The sequence below is a fragment of the Ipomoea nil genome, unplaced genomic scaffold, assembly GCF_001879475.1.
Source record: "Ipomoea nil cultivar Tokyo-kokei standard unplaced genomic scaffold, Asagao_1.1 scaffold3195, whole genome shotgun sequence".
Classification (NCBI taxonomy): Eukaryota; Viridiplantae; Streptophyta; class Magnoliopsida; order Solanales; family Convolvulaceae; genus Ipomoea; species Ipomoea nil.
Window position 1 is genome coordinate 1,381,209 of NW_017619623.1, and position 19,567 is coordinate 1,400,775.

The 19,567-nt window shown below is 42.6% G+C and overlaps 1 protein-coding gene across 1 annotated transcript; it reads left to right on the top strand.

The window, feature by feature from the left end:
- Positions 1–1,176: 1,176 nt before the first annotated feature.
- On the top strand, positions 1,177–2,277 carry LOC109168238. Its single transcript, XM_019317276.1, has one exon. It carries the CDS (start codon positions 1,177–1,179, stop codon positions 2,275–2,277), a length of 1,101 nt encoding a protein of 366 aa, XP_019172821.1.
- The last annotated feature ends 17,290 nt before the right edge of the window (positions 2,278–19,567 follow it).

Consider the following 19,567-nt stretch of genomic DNA (forward strand, 5'->3'; position numbering starts at 1 on the left):
CCCGCGGTCAAGCTAGTCCAGCAGCGCAAAAGGTACCTCTCCGCCGAGAGAGGAGGGAGTTCGTCAAAAAGGAGGTCGACACCCTGCTAGAGATCGGCCATGTCAGGGAGGTCATATACCCCACGTGGTTAGCCAATGTAGTCCTCGCCCCAAAGCCACCCATCTGGAGGATGTGCGTGGACTACACCGACCTGAACAAGGCCTGCCCTATGGACCCCTTCCCCCTCCCCAACATTGACCGGCTGGTGGACGAGACTGCAGGTGGTGCCCTTATGAGCTTCCTAGATGCGTTCAGGGGGTACCACCAAATTTTCATGGAGGAGGCCGACGAGGAGAAGACAACCTTCACCACGCCAGAGGGGGTCTATTGCTACAAGGTCATGGCATTCGGACTGAAAAATTCAGGCGCCACCTACACCCGAATGGTGGCCAAGGTGTTCAAGCAGGTCCTCGTCCGCAACCTCCAGGCCTACGTCGATGACATGATCGTCAAGAGCACCGACGCCGACCTCCACAAGGACGACCTTACCGAGGTATTTTCGATTATGCAACGCTTCAATTTACGGTTGAACCCCAAGAAGTGTACCTTCGGGGTACACGGGGGGGAATTTTTGGGGTACATGATCTCGAAGAGGGGCATTGAGCCCAACCCCGACAAGGTCAAGGCCATCCTGGACATGGAACCTCGAGGTCCCTCCGGGAGGTCCAGCGCCTCAACGAGCGGTTGGCAGCCCTGGGCCATTTCCTTTCGAGGTCGGCCGAGAAATCGTTGCCGTTCTTTGGAGTCCTCAAAAAGACGAAGGGCTTCGAGTGGTCCGAAGAGTGCCAGAAGGCATTCGAAGACCTCTAGACGTACCTGATGTCACTCCCCCCCTGGCCAAACCCGTTAAGGGGGAGGTCCTATACCTATACCTGGGCATCTCGCAGGCCGCGGTCAGCTCCGTGCTGGTCCGGGACGACGAGGGGGTCCAGCGGCCCGTATACTACACGAACCGAGCTCTACGGGGGGCGGAGATCAGGTACACACCCGTGGAGAAGGCCATCTTTGCGATAGATGCGACAGCAAAAAAGCTGAACCACTACTTCCAGGCCCACCCCGTACAGGTCCTCACAAATCAGCCACTAGACGCCGTGCTGAGGGCCTCGGGGTCGGCCAGCAGGTTGGTCAGGTGGGCCATGCGGCTGAGCCAGTTCGACATCCAATTCAAGCCCAGACCCGTAATCAAGGGGCATGCACTGGCTGACTTCATAGTCGAGTGTACCGCCCCGGAGGCCACGGAGCGGGTCCGGGATGAAGACGAGGAGTGGTGGACCCTCTCAACGGACGGGTCCTCCAGCGCCAAAAGCTGCGGGGGTGGAGTCGTACTCATAACCCCGGAGGGGTTCCGGGCCTACTACGCCCTCCGCTTCGCGTTCAAGTTATCCAACAACGAAGCTGAGTATGAGGCGCTCTGCCTCGCGCTAAATATGAGGGTGGAAAAGCTCAAAATCCGGTGTGACTCCAGGCTCGTCGTGGGACAGGTCACAGGTGAATTCGAGGCAAGTGATGAAAGAATGAGGAGGTACCGGGACGTGGTGCTCCAACTACTGGGGCAGGTGATCAATTACGAGGTCCTACAGGTGCCTCGGGACCAGAACACAGACGCTGACATGTTATCTAAGCTCGCCCAAGGGGCCCCGGAACATATCTCAAAAATAGCGCGGATTGAGGATTTCAAGAGGTCGAGCCTGGACGCCTACCTGGTCCTACCTGTGCAAGCCCGACCTCCCTGCTGGTTAGACCATCTCAAGGAGTACAAGAAAACAGGTGCGCTACCTCCCGACGAGGTCGACGCCAAGCTGGCGAAACGACAAGCCCCTACGTACGTGATCATAGGGGACACACTTTACAAGAGGTCCTACAACGGCGCCTTGCTGCGCTGCCTGTACCCAGATGAGGCCAGGGCGGTCATAGAGGAAATCCACGAGGGGACCTGCTCCGCCCACCAGGGGGCCTTCGCCATGTCCCGGAGAGCCATCTTACAGGGGTACTTTTGGCCCAAAATGGCCAAGGAGTGCGCCGACTACGCTAGGAGTTGCGAGACCTGCCAACACTTCCAGGTCACCCCCGGCCGACCTGCCACGAGCTACACCCCCATCAGCTCGGTCATCCCCTTCTCCAGGTGGGGAGTGGACCTAGTGGGAGCTCTGCCTATGGGGTCGGGAAAAAGGAAGTACCTCATAGTGGCAGTGGACTACTTTACCAAGTGGGTGGAGGTGGAACGACTGCAACCATAACAAGCGCCTGTTGCAAGCACTTTGTGTACAAAAACATTTTGTGCCGTTTTGGGGTCCTGATGCAACTCATCACCGACAACGGACGCCAATTCGAGGGGCAAGAGTTCAAGGGGTTCTGTGCAGAATGGCACATTACTTACAGCCGGGTGGCCGTGTGCTATCCCCAAGCAAATGGGCAGGTGGAGAATGCCAACCGTACCATAGTGGGCGGCCTGAAAAAGAAATTGGAATCCGCAGGGGGGGCGTGGGTAGAGGAGCTCGACGTCATTCTGTGGGCCTACCGCACCACCCCCCGGAAGGCCACGGGGGAGACACCTTTCTCCTTGGCCTACGGGTTCGAAGCTCGAGCCCCAGCAGAGGTAGTCATACCTTCCCGCCGGGAGGAGGACTACGACCCCGACACGAATGAAGAGAACCATAGAACTGACCTCCTCCTGATCGATGACAGGCGCGAAGCAGCTGCGATCCGACCTGAGAATTACCAAAGGCAAACCAAAGCTTACCATGACAAGCGGGAGACTACGTGCTCAGGATGAGGGAGGCAAGCCAGCCCCAGGCGGGAGGAAAATTTGCTGCCAACTGGGAAGGCCCATACATTGTAGCAGCCGTGGTCCGCCCGGGTAGTTACAAGCTCAAGACCCCCAAAGGGGAGATTATAGCCAGGGTCTGGAACTCAGAACACCTGCTGAAGTTCTACCAATAGACCCGCCGCATGAAAGGTGGACTTTGAAATGCTATTTTAGGAGGAAGACCATTCCCCTCCCCCAATAATGTCTTAGTGAACGGCAATAATATCACAAAATTGGTTCTCATCCATTCTTTCTCCTTAAAAAAAAAAATCATGAAACAAAGGGGAACGAGTGCTCACTCATGTCTTCCCTTGCGGACCCTAAGGGGGCACGAGGTCCGACCTCGCGTACTAACCCCGACGGAGGATGCACCCTAAGGGGGCACGAGGGCTGACCTCGCGTACTAACCCCGACGGAAGAGCCCGGGGGCACAGTCCGAAAGGACTTGGCCCGAGCGGCTAACGCGCACCCTAAGGGGGCACGAGGCCTAACCTCGCATACGAACCCCGACGGAGGAGCTCGGTGGCTTGGTCCGACAGGACTAGGCCCAAGCGGTTAGGCGCACCCTAAGGGGGCACGAGGTCCGACGTCGCGTACAAAGCCTGACGGAAGAGCCCGGTGGCGTAGTTCGGAAGGACTTAGCCCGAGCGGCTGACGCACCCTAAGGGGGCACGGGGTTCGACCTCGCGTACCAACCCCGACGGGGAGCCCGATGGCGTAGTTTCATAGGACTATGTTTTGGGAGGCTAACACTAGGCCAAAAAAAAAAAAAAAAAAAAAAAAAAAAAGTAAAAAGGCCTATCACACCCCGGCAACACCGGGGCGCAGCAGGGCACCGCCTCGGCTAGAAGCCGAGGTGCGTCCATGGCTCCTCAAGCCATGCACCTCGGCACGCTGCCGGGGTGCACCATGTTGCATGCACCTCGGTTGTACCGCCGGGGTGCACCATGCAGCATGGTCCTCGGCCAGCACCGAGGCCTAGTACCTCGGCCCAATCTGGGGTTGAGAACCCCGACACTGGTCGGGCACTCACAAAAAAAAAAAAAAAAAAAAAAAAACGTGGTCTTGACAACGGGTGTACATAATCAAACATAAGTCCCAAGCATATAATAAAGATCCAACATTCGAAGCATAGCAAGATAAAATAGCATGAGTCATCAAGCAACATAAACAGCAAAAGAGGGCAAGAATCCACATCCAAAGTCTATGCCCGGATACACAAAATAAGAGGATAAACTAAAACAAGCACGATCAAGGCTGCTCATCCAAACCCGGCGTGGTGGCAAGTGGCAGCTCAGCCGACGGCGCAACGGCGACGGTCACTCCCTCGGCCCCCTCATCCAAGTCAGGGATGTGAACGCTCAGCAAAGTGGGTGAAATAACCCCCGAGGAGGCCACCAGCTCCACAGGATCATCGGCGCAATCAAGGGGTGATAGTGAGAAGCCCGCCGCAGGGTTTGCTGGCTCGGGGTTCTCCATCTCGGCCGGCAACTCGAGGACCACCGGGTCAAAGACTTCTCCCTTCTGACGAAGGGCGGTGTAGATCTCCTGCTACATAGCATACCGGCCCACCTGGAAGGCCATAGCACTCTCCTCCGCAATTGTCTCCTTCCCAGCGTCACTGGCTAGCCACGAGGCGACTATGTCGCCACTACGCCCACGAACGTACTCCTCGGCATCCCGCTCGAACTCATCAGACTTCCGGTAGCCAGGGATGACCTGTCCAAGCTCCTCTGCGTGCCTCTTCCTCTCCGCCTCCAAGGCCTTCCGGGACTCAGCATCACTTCTGACCGCCTCATCGGCCCGCCTGGTCTCGGCCTCCAAGGCTCGAATCAGCTCGCGAGCGCGACCCTGCTCGTCCTCAATAAGGGCCACGGTGGACACGGCCCAACCCTGGGAAGAGGCACAATCATAACAAGACAACAACAAGGAGTAAGTGCAATAAAGGAAATCACAAGTAAGAATACATACCTCGAAGGTCTGGAGGGCCTCTCGAATAATAGCGGGCAAGCTCCGCGTCGTGCGCTCGGCAGGCGGCAGCGGAGACGGAACGGCCGGCTGTACGGGGGGGCGACTCACCTGCGGCCGCACCCCTCCCTGCGGGGGCGCACCGGGCTCAGACGGGGCCGCGCCAGGCTGCGCAGTAACCTTCTGTCTCTTCGCAACGGGGCCACGCGCCACCACGCGCTCGAGGCGCTCACGGAACGAGGACATGCTAGGAGGCCTCGCTGCAAAATGAAACGAACAGGGGTTAACCCATAAGTCATATATATAAACGATGGTCCAGCGAAGGAGGGGGAACAGACCACGAGTAGAGGTACGCGAAGGGCCGACAGCGGACCCGGAGGACCTGGGCTCGGCAAAAACCTCGTCCGAGGATCTCGAGGACTGCTTTGGCGGCTCATCATCTGACAAGTCGATCAAGGGACGCGCATCCGACTTGGACGTACGCAAAAGGCGCGGACGAATACGTTGCGGTAGCGGCCCGTCCGACACAAAACCCAGGCTACGCATGTTCTCCGCCGTAATCATCTCACCGATAACAATCTCTCCCCGATTGCCCCGGAAAGAGTGGATGTCCCGGGCTAAGGAGGCTGTCTGAAGCGGAGCCCTGTGGCGCACAAACCTGTTGTTCCAAGCTAGGAACGGGCGAGGATCGCCGACCGAGATGAAGACAAAGTGCGGTTTCCAATCTCTGTTGGTCTGATAGAAGTCATGGAACGTCTTCATACGCGCCCGGGCCGCTATACCCACGAAACCCTTACTGGCCTGGCCGGAAGACGAGGTGACTTGAAACAAACTCTAGAAGAGATCCATGTAGGGCTTGACACGAATGGTGTGGCAGCGAAGCAAGAAGGCAAGAAGTAAGTAATGGGCATTCGGAACCAACTGCTCGGGTGCGATGCCGTAATGGTTAAGGAAGGATTTGACGAAGGGATGAATAGGGAAGCGAAAACCGAGGTACAAGGACTGCACGTGAACCCCAAAGAAGAGGGGTGTCGGAGGCTCGATGACGTTCCCCGACGGAGAAGGCAGGCGCACCTCGGCCGTAGACCCAACATAGCCCTTGCCCTCCTCAAACTCCTGCGCGGAGGTCCAAGCCAAAGTCGAGGCCGCGAAGAGTGTCTCCAGAGGGGTGTACTGGACAGGATCCTCGTACGGGACCGCGAAGGGGTCTTCCATGACGGGAGGATGGGCGTCCAACGGACCCTCGTATGGCGTGGTGACCTTCCCGGAGTGTTGCCGGATTCCGGTGGGGAGCTCGCCGGAGTTTAGGGGAGGAGTGTGATGTTGGAGTGGTGGAAAGTGTAGAATGAGAGGTGAGAGGGGGTTTATATAGAAGAGGGGGAGATAGGAAGAGGGGGAGTTTGAAATTCAAAATGCAAAAAAGAGGGGGGAAAAGGTGAAAAGATGGATATGATGGGTTGACTTGGAGAAGATGATCAAAACCTAAGAGGACTCTACCGTGTATGTGTCCTAGCAGATGAAGGAGTCATGTCCCGGATGGAGTTTTTCATCATTATCACAAGAGGAGCATTTTTGGCGGCGCCTATAACACGGGGACGCGGACATCTCGGGGTCGGCGTTTTGGGGGGTCGGCCAGAGCATCTACTCTCCTTCACTGACGATTACTCGCAGCTTGGAGAGTGGGGGACTGATGACGGATATATTAGGAATCGACCCGACCCGACCCGAGGGCGCGAAGCAGGAACGGGTCCCGGGGCGGCGCCACGTGCCCGCCCCGGCCGAGGCCTCGCCACGTGGCCCCCGCACGGGCCACGTGGGAGGCCGGACCGGCCTCTCCAGGAGGCCGGGCCGACCTCCACATGGGTTCGGCCCGAGCCCATGATGGCCTCGGCCTGGCCCCACAGTGCAGCCCGGTCGCGAGACCGGGCGCGGTCAACCCGGATCTAACCACCCCCCGCCTTAGGGGGTGGCGGTTAGGGGTGGGGGTTGTATAAAAGCCCCCCACCTTGTCTCGTTAAGACACGATCTACTGTTCTTACATACTTTGTCCTGAAATACTACTGTAATAGCTAATTCTACGGCATTTAATACAATATACGGTCTCACGGCCTTTGCTATAACGTTCGTATTACTTATTTATTATCCGTATTCTTATTCGGGTTAATTAATTCGGACCCCCGGTTTAATTAATTTCATCACATACATCACACTATTGCCCTCAATCGCTTTTTTATTTACGGAGTAATTTCTTCTTTTGTGTGCTGATGTTCTACCCTTTCTATGCTTAAGCTTTTGCCATTTTCCATTCTTGTCATATACTGTACTTAATAAAATCTCCCGCTTGTTGCAAAAAATAATAAATAATAAATAAATAAAATCTCCCGATTTGGATCTATAGTACTCAAAAAAATAAATAAATAAAATAAAAGCACCCGTTCTTTAATTGGTCTTCACAAGAACGATTAAACATTTCTTAGCTTCTTCTTTTACAAGATTACTTTTAGGGGTGAAAAGAAAAAAAAAAAAAAAAACCAGACCAATCAAAAAATCGATGACCGAAAATTGAACTGTCCAAATATTTCAGTTTTGGTTATTAAGGTAAAATAAATAAATAAATAAATAAAAATCATCGATTATTTCGTTTTTTCGGCCAATTATCCGTTTTTTTAAGAGAAAATCGAAAACTGTTTGAAAAATTGAAGATTAAACTAAAAAAAAAAAATCTAACATCATCCAATTTACATTTTGCAAGTTTATAGTCTATCACATTAATTTTAATAACTTATTGAATTGCATAGCATTTGTTAACCATATAATGTATAAATATAGTTTAGAGTTAATTATCGAAATGGTCCCTTGACTATAGCGAAATTACCAATTTGATCCTTGACTATTTTTTTTGACCAATTAAGTCCCTCAACTTTAAAAATCTTAACCAATTTGGTCCTCCGTTTGTTTGACCGTTAGTCAACCGTTAACTTGGGACCAAATTGATAATTCGCTATAGTCAAAGGACCATTTTGGTAATTAACTTTAAGGGTGGACAATTTGGTTAAGTTTTCTCGAACCGAATCGTACCAAACTAGTTAGATTCGGTAATATACCAAACAACTGAACAGTAATAGATTCTTGTATACCGAACGGTTCGGTAAAAACTCGAACCGAACGGTAGAGCAAGTAGCAAGGGACTTGAATTTACTTTTTATTTATTTATTTATTATTTATTATTATTATTATTATTATTATATTTAAAAAAAAAATCAAACGGTATTCGGTTCAGTTCAATTTTTTACCGAACAATTCGGATAAGTTCGGATCAGTATTTTATCAAACCGTTTGGTATACAAGAACCCAATACCGTTCGGTTTTTCGGTATATTACCGAACCAAACTAGTTCGTTTCGGTTCGATACGGTTCAATTCAAGAAAACTAAACCGAGTTGCCCACCCCTAAAGTTAATTACCAAAATGGTCCCTTGACTATAGCGAAATTACCAATTTGGTCCCAAGTTAACGATTGACTAACGGTCAAACAAACGAAGGACCAAATTGCTTAAAGTTTTTAAAGTTGAGGGACATAATTGGTTAAAAAAAATAGTCAAGGACCAAATTGGTAATTTCGCTATAGTCAAGGGACCATTTTGGTAATTAACTCTATAGTTTATTTATATCTCACTACATTACTATTGTACTTGAGGACATTACACTAAATACAAAAAAAAAAAAAAAAAAAAAAAAAAAGAAAAAATGCACAAAGACAACAGTACAAAGATAACGATATTTAGCAAAAGTATTGTCTTTTATGTAAAAGAAAACAATTTTATAAAAAATCATTGTCTTTAACATAACACTTTTATTAAAGGTAATGATTTTTACTGAAAAAGTGGATTTTCCTTAATATAAATACAACTTTGTTTTTTAGAGGAGCTTGAAGTGTCTTTATTGATGTCAAGAAGCACTATGCTTCTCGGGTGTACCCGTTCTAAAACACAATTGCAGTTGATTTACGTACTCACATAGGTTCTATTTGGTATAACTTATTTGGAAGTTTATAGCTTATTTTAAGCTACTAATAAGCTATAAGTTTTGTTTGGTAATGTTTCCAAAATAAGCTTGTAACTTAAAATAAGAGCTTATTTTGTAACGCTATCTAATGTAGTGTTTCAAAATAAGCTAGTAGCTTTCTAACTTTTTTTTCCATCTTTGCCCTTATTATTTTAAAGAAATGACATCATTTATCCTTCCCAATTAAAATTCTTTTCTCTTCTCTTTTATCCGCAACTTTCACCGCAATTATTATTATTATTATTATTATTATTATTATTATTATTATTATTTATTATTATTATTATTATTATTATTATTATTATGGAGATTAGTAATAATATTGCTACTTCATTATGGGATGCTAAATCATGATTATGTTAATAATTTTATTTCAAAATGTTAAATTTTTTTAAAAACAATTTTAATATGTAAACAAACGTATTTAAATTTTATGAAGATGCACTTTTCTGTATTTTTACATTTATCAACTTATCAAAATGCTAATTTTACCAAACACTTTCAAGCATAACAGCTAGCTTAATAGCTCTTCAGTTTTCAGTTCCTAGCTTATAACTTTTCAGCTTTCAGCTCCTTTTAAAGTTTGAGCTACCTTTTCAACTACATTTACCAAATAGCATAATAAACACTTCTCATGTGTTCTAATCTTTTTTTTTTTTTTTTTCCCGCTCCTAACTCCTAAGGATGTAGCAATAAGGTCCACACACACGATTCCAATCTGATTCGTTGACTGATCGTATTTTCACTTATATTTTTGGAATTATATCTAACAACATCATCGCCTACACAAACATGTAGAATAATTGGTGGGACGACTTAGCATGATTTGTGAATCTTGAAAATGCATGTATGTATGTACACTATATCTTTTATTCTTTCCAACTTTAATTATTCTAATATAAAAGTAGAAGCAGCCTTTAAAATAAGTCTCACGTTGCATTAAGGATCTATTGATCTATTTGGAAAGCAGAAAAATACTTTTTGAAAAATGAGTCATTTTTCAGAAAATATTTTCATTTTCCGTGTTTGATTGTATTTTGGAAAACTTGGTATGTTTAGTTTATTTTCTGAAAAAATGGGTAGAATTGTATGTTTTAAACATTTTGGCAGAAAATGACTTCCTCAAATTTTGGCGAAAGTCATTTTCCGCCAAAATGACTTTATTTTCCCCCGTCAACAGAAAATGTTTTCTGTCTACTAAATTTTCCTATTGCATCCAAATACTGAAAACTCGAAAAACATTTTTCAGAAGTCATTTTTCGAGTTTTCAAACGGATGGTAAATGTGTGCCCAGATTCACATAAGAATAACACTCTTAACGCTAAATATTGAGTACGTGGAAAGTTTGATGCCTCCTGTCGATCGAAATAATTCATCCAACAGAAATGCATTTTGCCTCGTCATGTATTTTGCATGGTTTCGTCAACAGACAGTGATGCCTGATAATACTTTTGTATTACCCAACCTAACATTTGGTAAGGTTGTGTTAAAGGATGGCACCAACTTGATTGAAAAGTAAAATAAATTTGGTTGGTGAATTTTGTTGACACAATCCCAATATTTATAACCACAATAAATCTTGTAAATAGTTGTAGGATTAAATTAGATTAGTTTTTTAAAGTCTATTATCTAATTTGAAATATTAGATTCACACATTTATTGTGAGGGTTGTCGATCATTTGACTTTTCATTCATTTAAGCTGATTCAATAATTATTTATGATGAGTACTGATTGACTTGTTAGGTTTGATAGTAATGCCATATTTAAGTTTGGCGTCAAATTTAAAGAATTCATAAATAATCAATTAATTTTTTTAAGGGAAAATGACATTTTTTTCTCCAGAGTTATATACTTATAGCACATTTTTTTCTTGAATTATTTAAGTGACTGTTTTTCTCCTTGAAATGTTAAATGGACATATTTACCCTTCAAATAAATATTTCATTTATTTTTCTTCTCCAACAAATTATGACAACAATTTGGTTCAAACCAAACAGACACTATAGCAACTAAACCGAAATATTCTAAATACAATTTAGAATTGAAACCCTGATATTTAGAGTTTATTAAAATCGCGAATCGGGACGGCCAGTTCATGTTCCGAACTGGAAAAAACAAAATACATTTATTGTTGAATTTAGACTATTTTAAAATAAAAAATAAAATTTTAAAATAAAGACGGTTCAAAACCACGAACCGGATCCGGAACCACCGGTTCACGGTTTAGGATCCAGTTTTTTCGATTCATAATTTTAATAAGCTGAAATTCAAATATTGGGTTCTGGATCTGAATCATAACCGGAAACTTTTAATTCGATTGCTATAGTGTCCGGTTCAATTCGAATTGAATCGTGGTCATCTCTACGTATATGCAATAATTTGTTGGAGAAGAAAAATAAAAAAATGCTTATTTTAAGGGTAAAAAGGTCAATTTAATATATCAAGGGGGAAAATCACCACTTTTAAAATAATTGAGGGGACTAATGTTCTTACATGAATAACTCAGAAGGAAAAAGTGCTATAGATATATAACTCAGGGGAAAAGTGACATTTTCCGTTTCTTTAAAGATACAATGGAGAGGGAAAATTGTGAGACTACAAAAATTTGAGAAAATTCGTACGCTAGCAATATCAACAAAAAGCATCAAGTCTAAACCCTTCAAGGGACTTTCAATAATATGTAAACCATGATGAAAATGACTGTGATGTGTTGTGTTGCAAATCTCTGAATGGTAGTAGGATCGATATTTTTTTTTTAATGCTACTAACTCCACTAAGGCTTAAACTCACAACCTTCTAAATGGAAGTTCAACCCAGGTACCATTAGACCACATAGTCTTGGTGGTAGTAGGATCGATATAATTGTAAATAAATTGAGCAAATAATTTATTTAAGGGAAGTTTGTTTGAGTTATAATTTAAAAAGTAAAAAAAAAAAAAAAAAATCTAGTTGTAGGACATAGATTATATTGATTGCAAGTTATGAAGTCAATGCATGTTTTTTAAATCAATTAGCACCTCTGTAGCTCCCCTTGATGGAAGGTGATATGATCGAACTCTGATGGCAAGGTATTGAGTCTTTAGGCTACAATTAATTGAAAAAAAAATTAAATAAATACTAAATTATAATAGAATTGATAGTACTCAAAAAAAGTTATGAGATACTCGCATACAAAGCTATGCTCCAAGTTGGTCTAACTGTCCATTTCCTATTCACTACTTATTCATCCACTTAACACTCGTAGCAACCTTCCCAAATTTCCTTTCTATATTAATTATAGTATTAACAATTGTAATACATTGACACATTGTTGAATCTTGCAAACATTTTGAGGTCTTAACTAATTATAGGGAAATAAAATTTAAGGTTTAAATTTCATCAATATTAATCTTAAATTGCTCTCCACATAATTTGGAGTCCTCCAGAGACCACACGAGTGCATTCGATGTCTATTAAAGTTGAATAGATAGAGAGACTATATAGCGTATTTAATATTCGTAGATTAGAGGGAAGAAAAATTATAAAAATATTTTAGCCTATATCATAGATGTATGAGTGGGAGAATATATATATATATATATATATATATATATATAAAAGTTGATTAAATTAGAAAAATGTTTTTAAGGTATATATGAATATATGATAGATGGAGAGAATAGAAATAAAGTAAATTTAAACGGTAGGGATACTAATCTTAATACCAAAGCATAATTAAAGGATGTGAGGTGACCAAACACCTTGTATTCAGACGTCATGTAGTGATCTCTCATGTGGGAGGTCATGAGATCGAGCTAGCCTAGCCTCAGTGGAGGCATTGTTGACTCTTTAGTGGAGGCATTGTTGACTCTTTGTGCTTCATTAGGTTAAGAAAGTATATTTGAACAGATACTACAATGTAATAGTGTCAGAAAAACATACAACAACAACCCGTTTGGTTCTCTATAACTAAAATTGAGTTTCATTATCTCCAAATGTGAATATAATTCGCATGCTTGGGTGATAGGAATTTTTTTTTTTTCTTGGACTTTCAATTCCTTAAATTTGAGGAATTGAAATTCCATTGGCTTCTAGGAATGACAATTCAAATAGCTATCAAGATGTGAGTTTTAAATATAAAACCCGCATAAAATCCCACTCAACCCACCATGTTTTTAAGTACTAGTAGGTTTTATTTTCAAAAGTCTCTATAATTAACGTTATTATTTTTTATACTATTTTTTGTTCAAAACTGTTATTCTTATTTGAAATAAATAAAGTTATTATATTTGAATATTTTGAATATTTTATATTTTAATATAACAAGTGAATTTTATTAAGTGTAAATAATAATAATAATAATAATAATAATAATAATAATAATAATAATAATAATAATAATAATAATATTATTATTATTATTATTATTATTATTATTATTATTATTATTATTATTAAAAAAATTTAAGAAGATAGTAAGGGGTAGGTACTCATAGCGGCTACTTGCATCTATTGGGAGGAAAGTGAATTTTGAATATGTTCACCCGTTGCAAGTTGAATTGGCGCAAATTATATCGTGCACCACAGTGTATGATTGATCATGCACCGCGCATTAAAATGGCGTCGTTTTGTTTAATGAAAAGAAATATAATCTTTGCAAAAAATTAAATAACGTTGTTTTTCATTGGGTGTTTTTCATTGGGTATCGAATAATTTCTCTCTAGGGTTTGCTAGAGTTTTCTCCTCCCCTAGGGTTTGCTAGGTTTCCGACGGTTTCCTACGTTTTTTCCGGTGATCATCACTGTTTGGCGACGCTAATGAGTACGCTGAGTTGGAACTGCCGTGGCTTGGGTAATCCACGGACAGTTCGAGAGGTGGTGGACATGGTGTCCAAAAAGCAACCCGACTTTGTATTTCTAATAGAAACTAAGGTAGCGCGAGATCATGCTGAGCGTCTTCGTGTTACGATCGGTTTCGAAGGCTTATTTTATGTTGACAATGATGGTTTGAGTGGTGGATTAGCGTTATTGTGGAAGAAGAATAATACGGCGAGACTCCTTAGTTACTCAAGAAACTACGTTGATATTGAGGTAACTATGACAGGTAATCCGGCCTAGAGAATGACGTGTTACTATGGTTATTCGGACCGTAATAGGCGTGCTGAATCATGGGATTTGTTGAGAATGTTGGCGGCAAAATCGAATCTCCCGTGGGTGGTGGTGGGGGATTTTAATGATTTGCTATACCAGTATGAGAAGAGAGGGGGAAATCCACATCCGAATAGCCTTCTTCGAGGTTTTGGGGAGACGATTGAGGATTGTGGATTGGCCCAGTTGCCAATGATTGGATACCCATATACCTGGGAGAAGGGGAAAGGGACTGCAAACTGGATTGAGGAGAGACTTGATAAGGTCCTAGTAACGAACGAGTGGCGCAATATAATTCCCCATGTAAAGGTTATGAATTTGAGAACCAGGAAGTCAGATCATTCAGCCATTTTTTTCACAGTTCAGGAGGAGGTAGGGAGGGATGGGGTTAGAAGAAGGGGTTTTAGGTTTGAGATGGCATGGTTATATGATGAGGGATGTAGGGGTGTGGTGGAGCAGGCGTGGCAGGAAGGGAGAGGGCAGGGTTTACAGGGTTGTGTTCAATACTGTGGAAACCGGTTAACACGATGGGGTGGGGATCGGTTCCATAAGTATGGGAAACAGATTGTGCAGCTGAAACGGGATCAACAACGTTTGAGAGGATGCACTGACTCGGCCTCTCTTGTCGAGTTTCAGCGAATAGAGCAACTTCTGAGTCGCACTGAGGCCCAGGAGGATGCATACTGGAGGCAGAGAGCTAAGCAGCACTGGCTCAAGGAAGCTGACGCCAATACCAAATTCTTTCACAGGTATGCCTCTCACCGAAAGAAAAAGAATACTTTACTTAGATTAATGAATGACAATGGGGATTGGTTGGAGGGGGATCCCATGAGAGATATCATTCTGGACTATTTTAAGAATATTTTCAGCTCTGGGGGTCCGGGAACTGGAGATGATTTTTTTGGGGGGATAGAACCCAGGGTATCACAGGCGCAGAATGACTCACTATTACGGCCATTTAATCTGGAGGAAGTAAAGGATGCATTGTTTGCAATGTATCCGGATAAAGCACCGGGACCGGATGGAATGAATCCGGGTTTTTATCAGCATTTCTGGGATGTGGTAGGAGGGGATGTTGCGAGTTTTGTGCTAAACTGTCTTGAATCAGGTGACCTCCCGTCTGGCTTGAATGAGACAGATATTGTGTTGATCCCTAAAAAGAGTAATCCAGAGTTAGTAACTGATTTGCGCCCTATAGCACTTAGCAATGTCATTTACAGAATAATAGCTAAAATGATGGCTAATAGAATGAAGCCTTTGATGGAAGGAATAATATCTGAGACACAGAGTGCTTTTATCCCAGATAGATTGATAACAGATAATATTCTATTAGCTGCAGAAGTGGGGCACTTTCTGAATCGAAAACAGTGTGGATTGAGGGGCTGGGGTGCACTTAAGCTGGATATGGCTAAGGCGTATGATCGAATGGAGTGGCCTTTTCTCCGTAATATGATGATGGCATTGGGTTTCCATGATAGATGGGTTGATTTGATTATGAAATGTGTGACCACAGTCTCCTATAGTATTCTGATAAATGGCTCAAGGAGTGACCCAATAATACCCACGCGTGGTTTGAGACAGGGAGACCCGCTATCCCCATATTTGTTTATTATCTGTGCAGAGGGACTCTCGTTGTTACTACAACAGGCTAACAGAGCGGGATTAATTCATGGATGTAGGGTAGCAAGAGGTGCCCCTCAGATTTCTCATTTGTTTTTTGCGGACGATAGCCTTTTATTCTTTAAGGCTAATGTGGAAGAGGCTAATGAGATAAAGAAATGCCTGACTGTATATGAGGATCTATCGGGACAGGTGGTTAACTACCACAAGTCGAGTATTTGTTATAGCAGGAATACGAGTAATGTGGATAGGGAAAGTGTGGCCCAAGTTTTGGGGGTGGAGCAGGCACCAAACTTTGGCAAGTATTTGGGTCTACCTTCGTTTGTGGGTAGGAATAAAAAGGCAGCTTTTGCATATATTGAGGATAAAATACGCCAAAGAATTGGGTCGTGGAATAAAAGGCTATTGTCTCAGGCAGGGAAAGAAATACTGTTGAAAAGTGTGGCACAATCTATGCCTACCTTCTCAATGAGTGTTTTTTTGCTACCTATATCAGTATGCACGGCTATAGAAAGAACGATGAATAGATATTGGTGGGGTTCTGGGACGGACAACCGAGTTCACTGGAAGGCTTGGGACAAGCTGTGTTCCTAAGAAGTATGGTGGATTGGGTTTTAAGGACCTACGTGCATTTAATCTAGCTATGTTGGGGAAACAGGCATGGCGAATGCTCACTAAGCCTGATTCCTTAGTAGCTCGTGTTTACAAAAGCCGATATTTTCCCAGGGATACTTTCTTTGATGCGCAGGTAGGAAATAATCCCAGTTTTTGTTGGCGGAGTATAATGGCATCAAAGAGCATAATTTGTAGTGGGGTCAGACGAAGAATTGGGAATGGGGAAACTACATCTATATGGACCCATCCATGGTTACTGGATGACCAGGACCCTATGATACAAACAGAGATGCCTATACAGTTACGAGAGGCCAGAGTAGTGGGGCTAATAGATCAACAAACTGGTACATGGGATAATGAAATTTTATCAGATTTATTTCAACCTACGGATGTCGAGAGAATTATGAGAGTACCTGTATCCCGGGATTATAATGATGCATGGTATTGGTACGGGGACCCGAGAGGATTATATTCTGTGAAAAGCGGGTACAGACGATTGGTGGGAGATTATGAGAATAATCAAGGCCCCTTTACTAATTGGTTAGCTTTATGGAGACTAAAAATTCCACCAAAGTGGAAAATGTTCCTCTGGAGAGCTATTTGTGATATTTTGCCTACAACTACGAACTTGCTTTTAAAGAGGGTGGAGGTGAACCCATATTGTGCTATGTGTGGGATATCACATGAGAATACAATGCATGCATTAGTCTTGTGTGATTTTGCAAGAAACATTTGGGATCAATCCAACCTTACAATCCCCAATATTGTCACGGATATTTTTCATGTTTGGTTTGGGGAACTTCTAAATATTTTAGATTCTGATGGAATGTTATATGCAGCATCAATTCTATACAATATTTGGAAAGCTCGAAATGGTGCAGTTTGTGAGGCGTTTTTACCACGCCCGGGGTTCCTACTCAGAGCCGCAGCGGCAGCCAAGACCGCATGGACTCAGTCCCGCCCAGCCGTGGCTGCCACTGCCACTGCTACGCTGCCGACAGAAAACCGCCACGCTGCCCAGGCGAGTCCCACCGCCGGCCGCGGTGCTGCCGACGCCGCCGGATCCTCTGTGCCGCCAGTGAGAAGATGCAGGGTCGATGCGGGATATCTACACGAGACAGGGAATGCAACTGTAGGGGCCGTTTTATTAGATGGAGATGGAGCCTATATCTCGGCACTAACCGCGCCGCTACCGGCCTGTACGTCACCACTTATGGCTGAGGCTTTGGCGTGTAAGGAAGTTTTATCATGGCTAAAGGATCGAGGTGAACAGAATATTGAGATCTACACGGATTGTTTGATACTACAACGCTACCTTACATCATCAACCACTGCGTTTCGCTCTTACGTTGGCTATGCCATTGATAGCTGCAGGCAAATTGCCGTTTATTTTCACTCATGTTCTTTTAATTATATTTCTAGATCGGACAATTATTTAGCTCATGCTTTAGCCACTACGGCTTATCAGCAACCTGATACTATGTACTGGGATACTCACCCACCAGACATTATTTCAGCATTTTTCTAATGAAGCACCGTAGAAAATTTTCAAAAAAAATAACGTTGTTTTTCAATTTTATTTTGTATACACTGCCGTTTCAGTTCAACACAACTACAGTTTCATTTCGATATAACTACAGTTTCATTCAATATTTATACACTCAAATATGTGAAAATGTTATTTAATTTTATTTTATATACAGTATAGTTTCATTAAAACACAACTACATGATCATTTCAATATAATTACAGCTTCATTGTACAATATACACTCAAATATGTGAAATGTTATTCAGTTTCATTTTATATATACTGTAGTTTCATTTCACCACAACTACAATATCATTTTGATATAACTGCAGTTTCATTTGATAATATAAAAATAATACATGAGACAGTGTCGATTTAAACACACTGTAATGTCACTCCGTTATAACTGCAGAAACGACGCCGTTTTAATGTGCGGTGCATAATCGATTATGCACTGCGGTGCATAATATAACGACTGTTGAATTGGGGGTAGGGTGACTGGAGAAAGTGTAAGAGTGGGTCATGTGGTGAATGTAGTCACCCCAACACACTGTCATCCATATTTCTTTCGTATTTTAAATTTCTCATCATTTGAAAAGAAAAAGTGACCTGAATAGAACAATTTACCCTCACATACAGTTATTATTCTTGGGCATTTAAATGTTTATTCTAATTATTCTTTGTAATTTAGAGTTAATACCCAACATCGTCCTCGACTATAGTGGTTTTTCTCAATTTCGTCCTAAACGACTTTGGTGACCTAATATCGTCTCAAACTTTTATGCTTCGCTCAATTTAGTCCCAGACTTTGTGTTTTTGCTCAATTTAGTCCCTCATTATTTGTTATTCTGTCCATTTGGTGTTAAATAAATAGACAATTCAGTAATTTTAATATTGACATCTCTTTACTCATAGACATGTGAACTGCGAAATCCTTTTTTTTTTTTTTTTTTTTTTTTTTTTTTTTTTTACGAATTACTCCCAAAATTACTCCTAAAACTGAGAATATAAAATTTGATTTGCAGGTTCGGGAGTAATTCTGGGTGTAATTCGTACAAGAAAGAGGAATTTCGCACTTCACAAGTTGAAAGTAAAGAGGGATCAATATTGACATTACTGAATTGTCCCTTTATTTAACACCAATTTGACGGAATAACAAATGGAGGACTAAATTGAGCGAAACACAAAAGTCTGGGATGATATTAGGTCACCAAAGTCGTTTAGGACGAAATTGAGAAAAACCACTATAGTCGAGGACAATTTTGGGTATTAACTCTTGTAATTTATTTCCCAACGACCAAACAATAAAATATAAAATATAATCTGTATTAATTACTTCTAATGAAATTGAAATTCCATTTCTCATAATATATATATATATATATATATATATATATATATATATATATATATATTTACAAGAGTGTATTTACAAATATTTTTTCTTTAAATATGTATAAATATTAATTATTTACTAGTTTCTTTTTTAAAAATGCATTTTAATTTTTTTTCAAACTAATGAAATACTCTTAAAGGGTTGAGTTCACATGAGGACCACAATATATAGAGAACTGTGTGGACTGATTATAGGCACACGATAAATTAGTATTAGGCACACAACTAATTAATACACAATGACACACAATAATACATGTAAACATCAAGTTTCGAAGTCAGACTCTATTAATTAACAAACCTATGCACACGACATACAAATTATGACACACGACTACATTCGGCCATGCACACGACATAAAAACTAATGGCACACGACTACATCAGTCCTCACGATCCTCT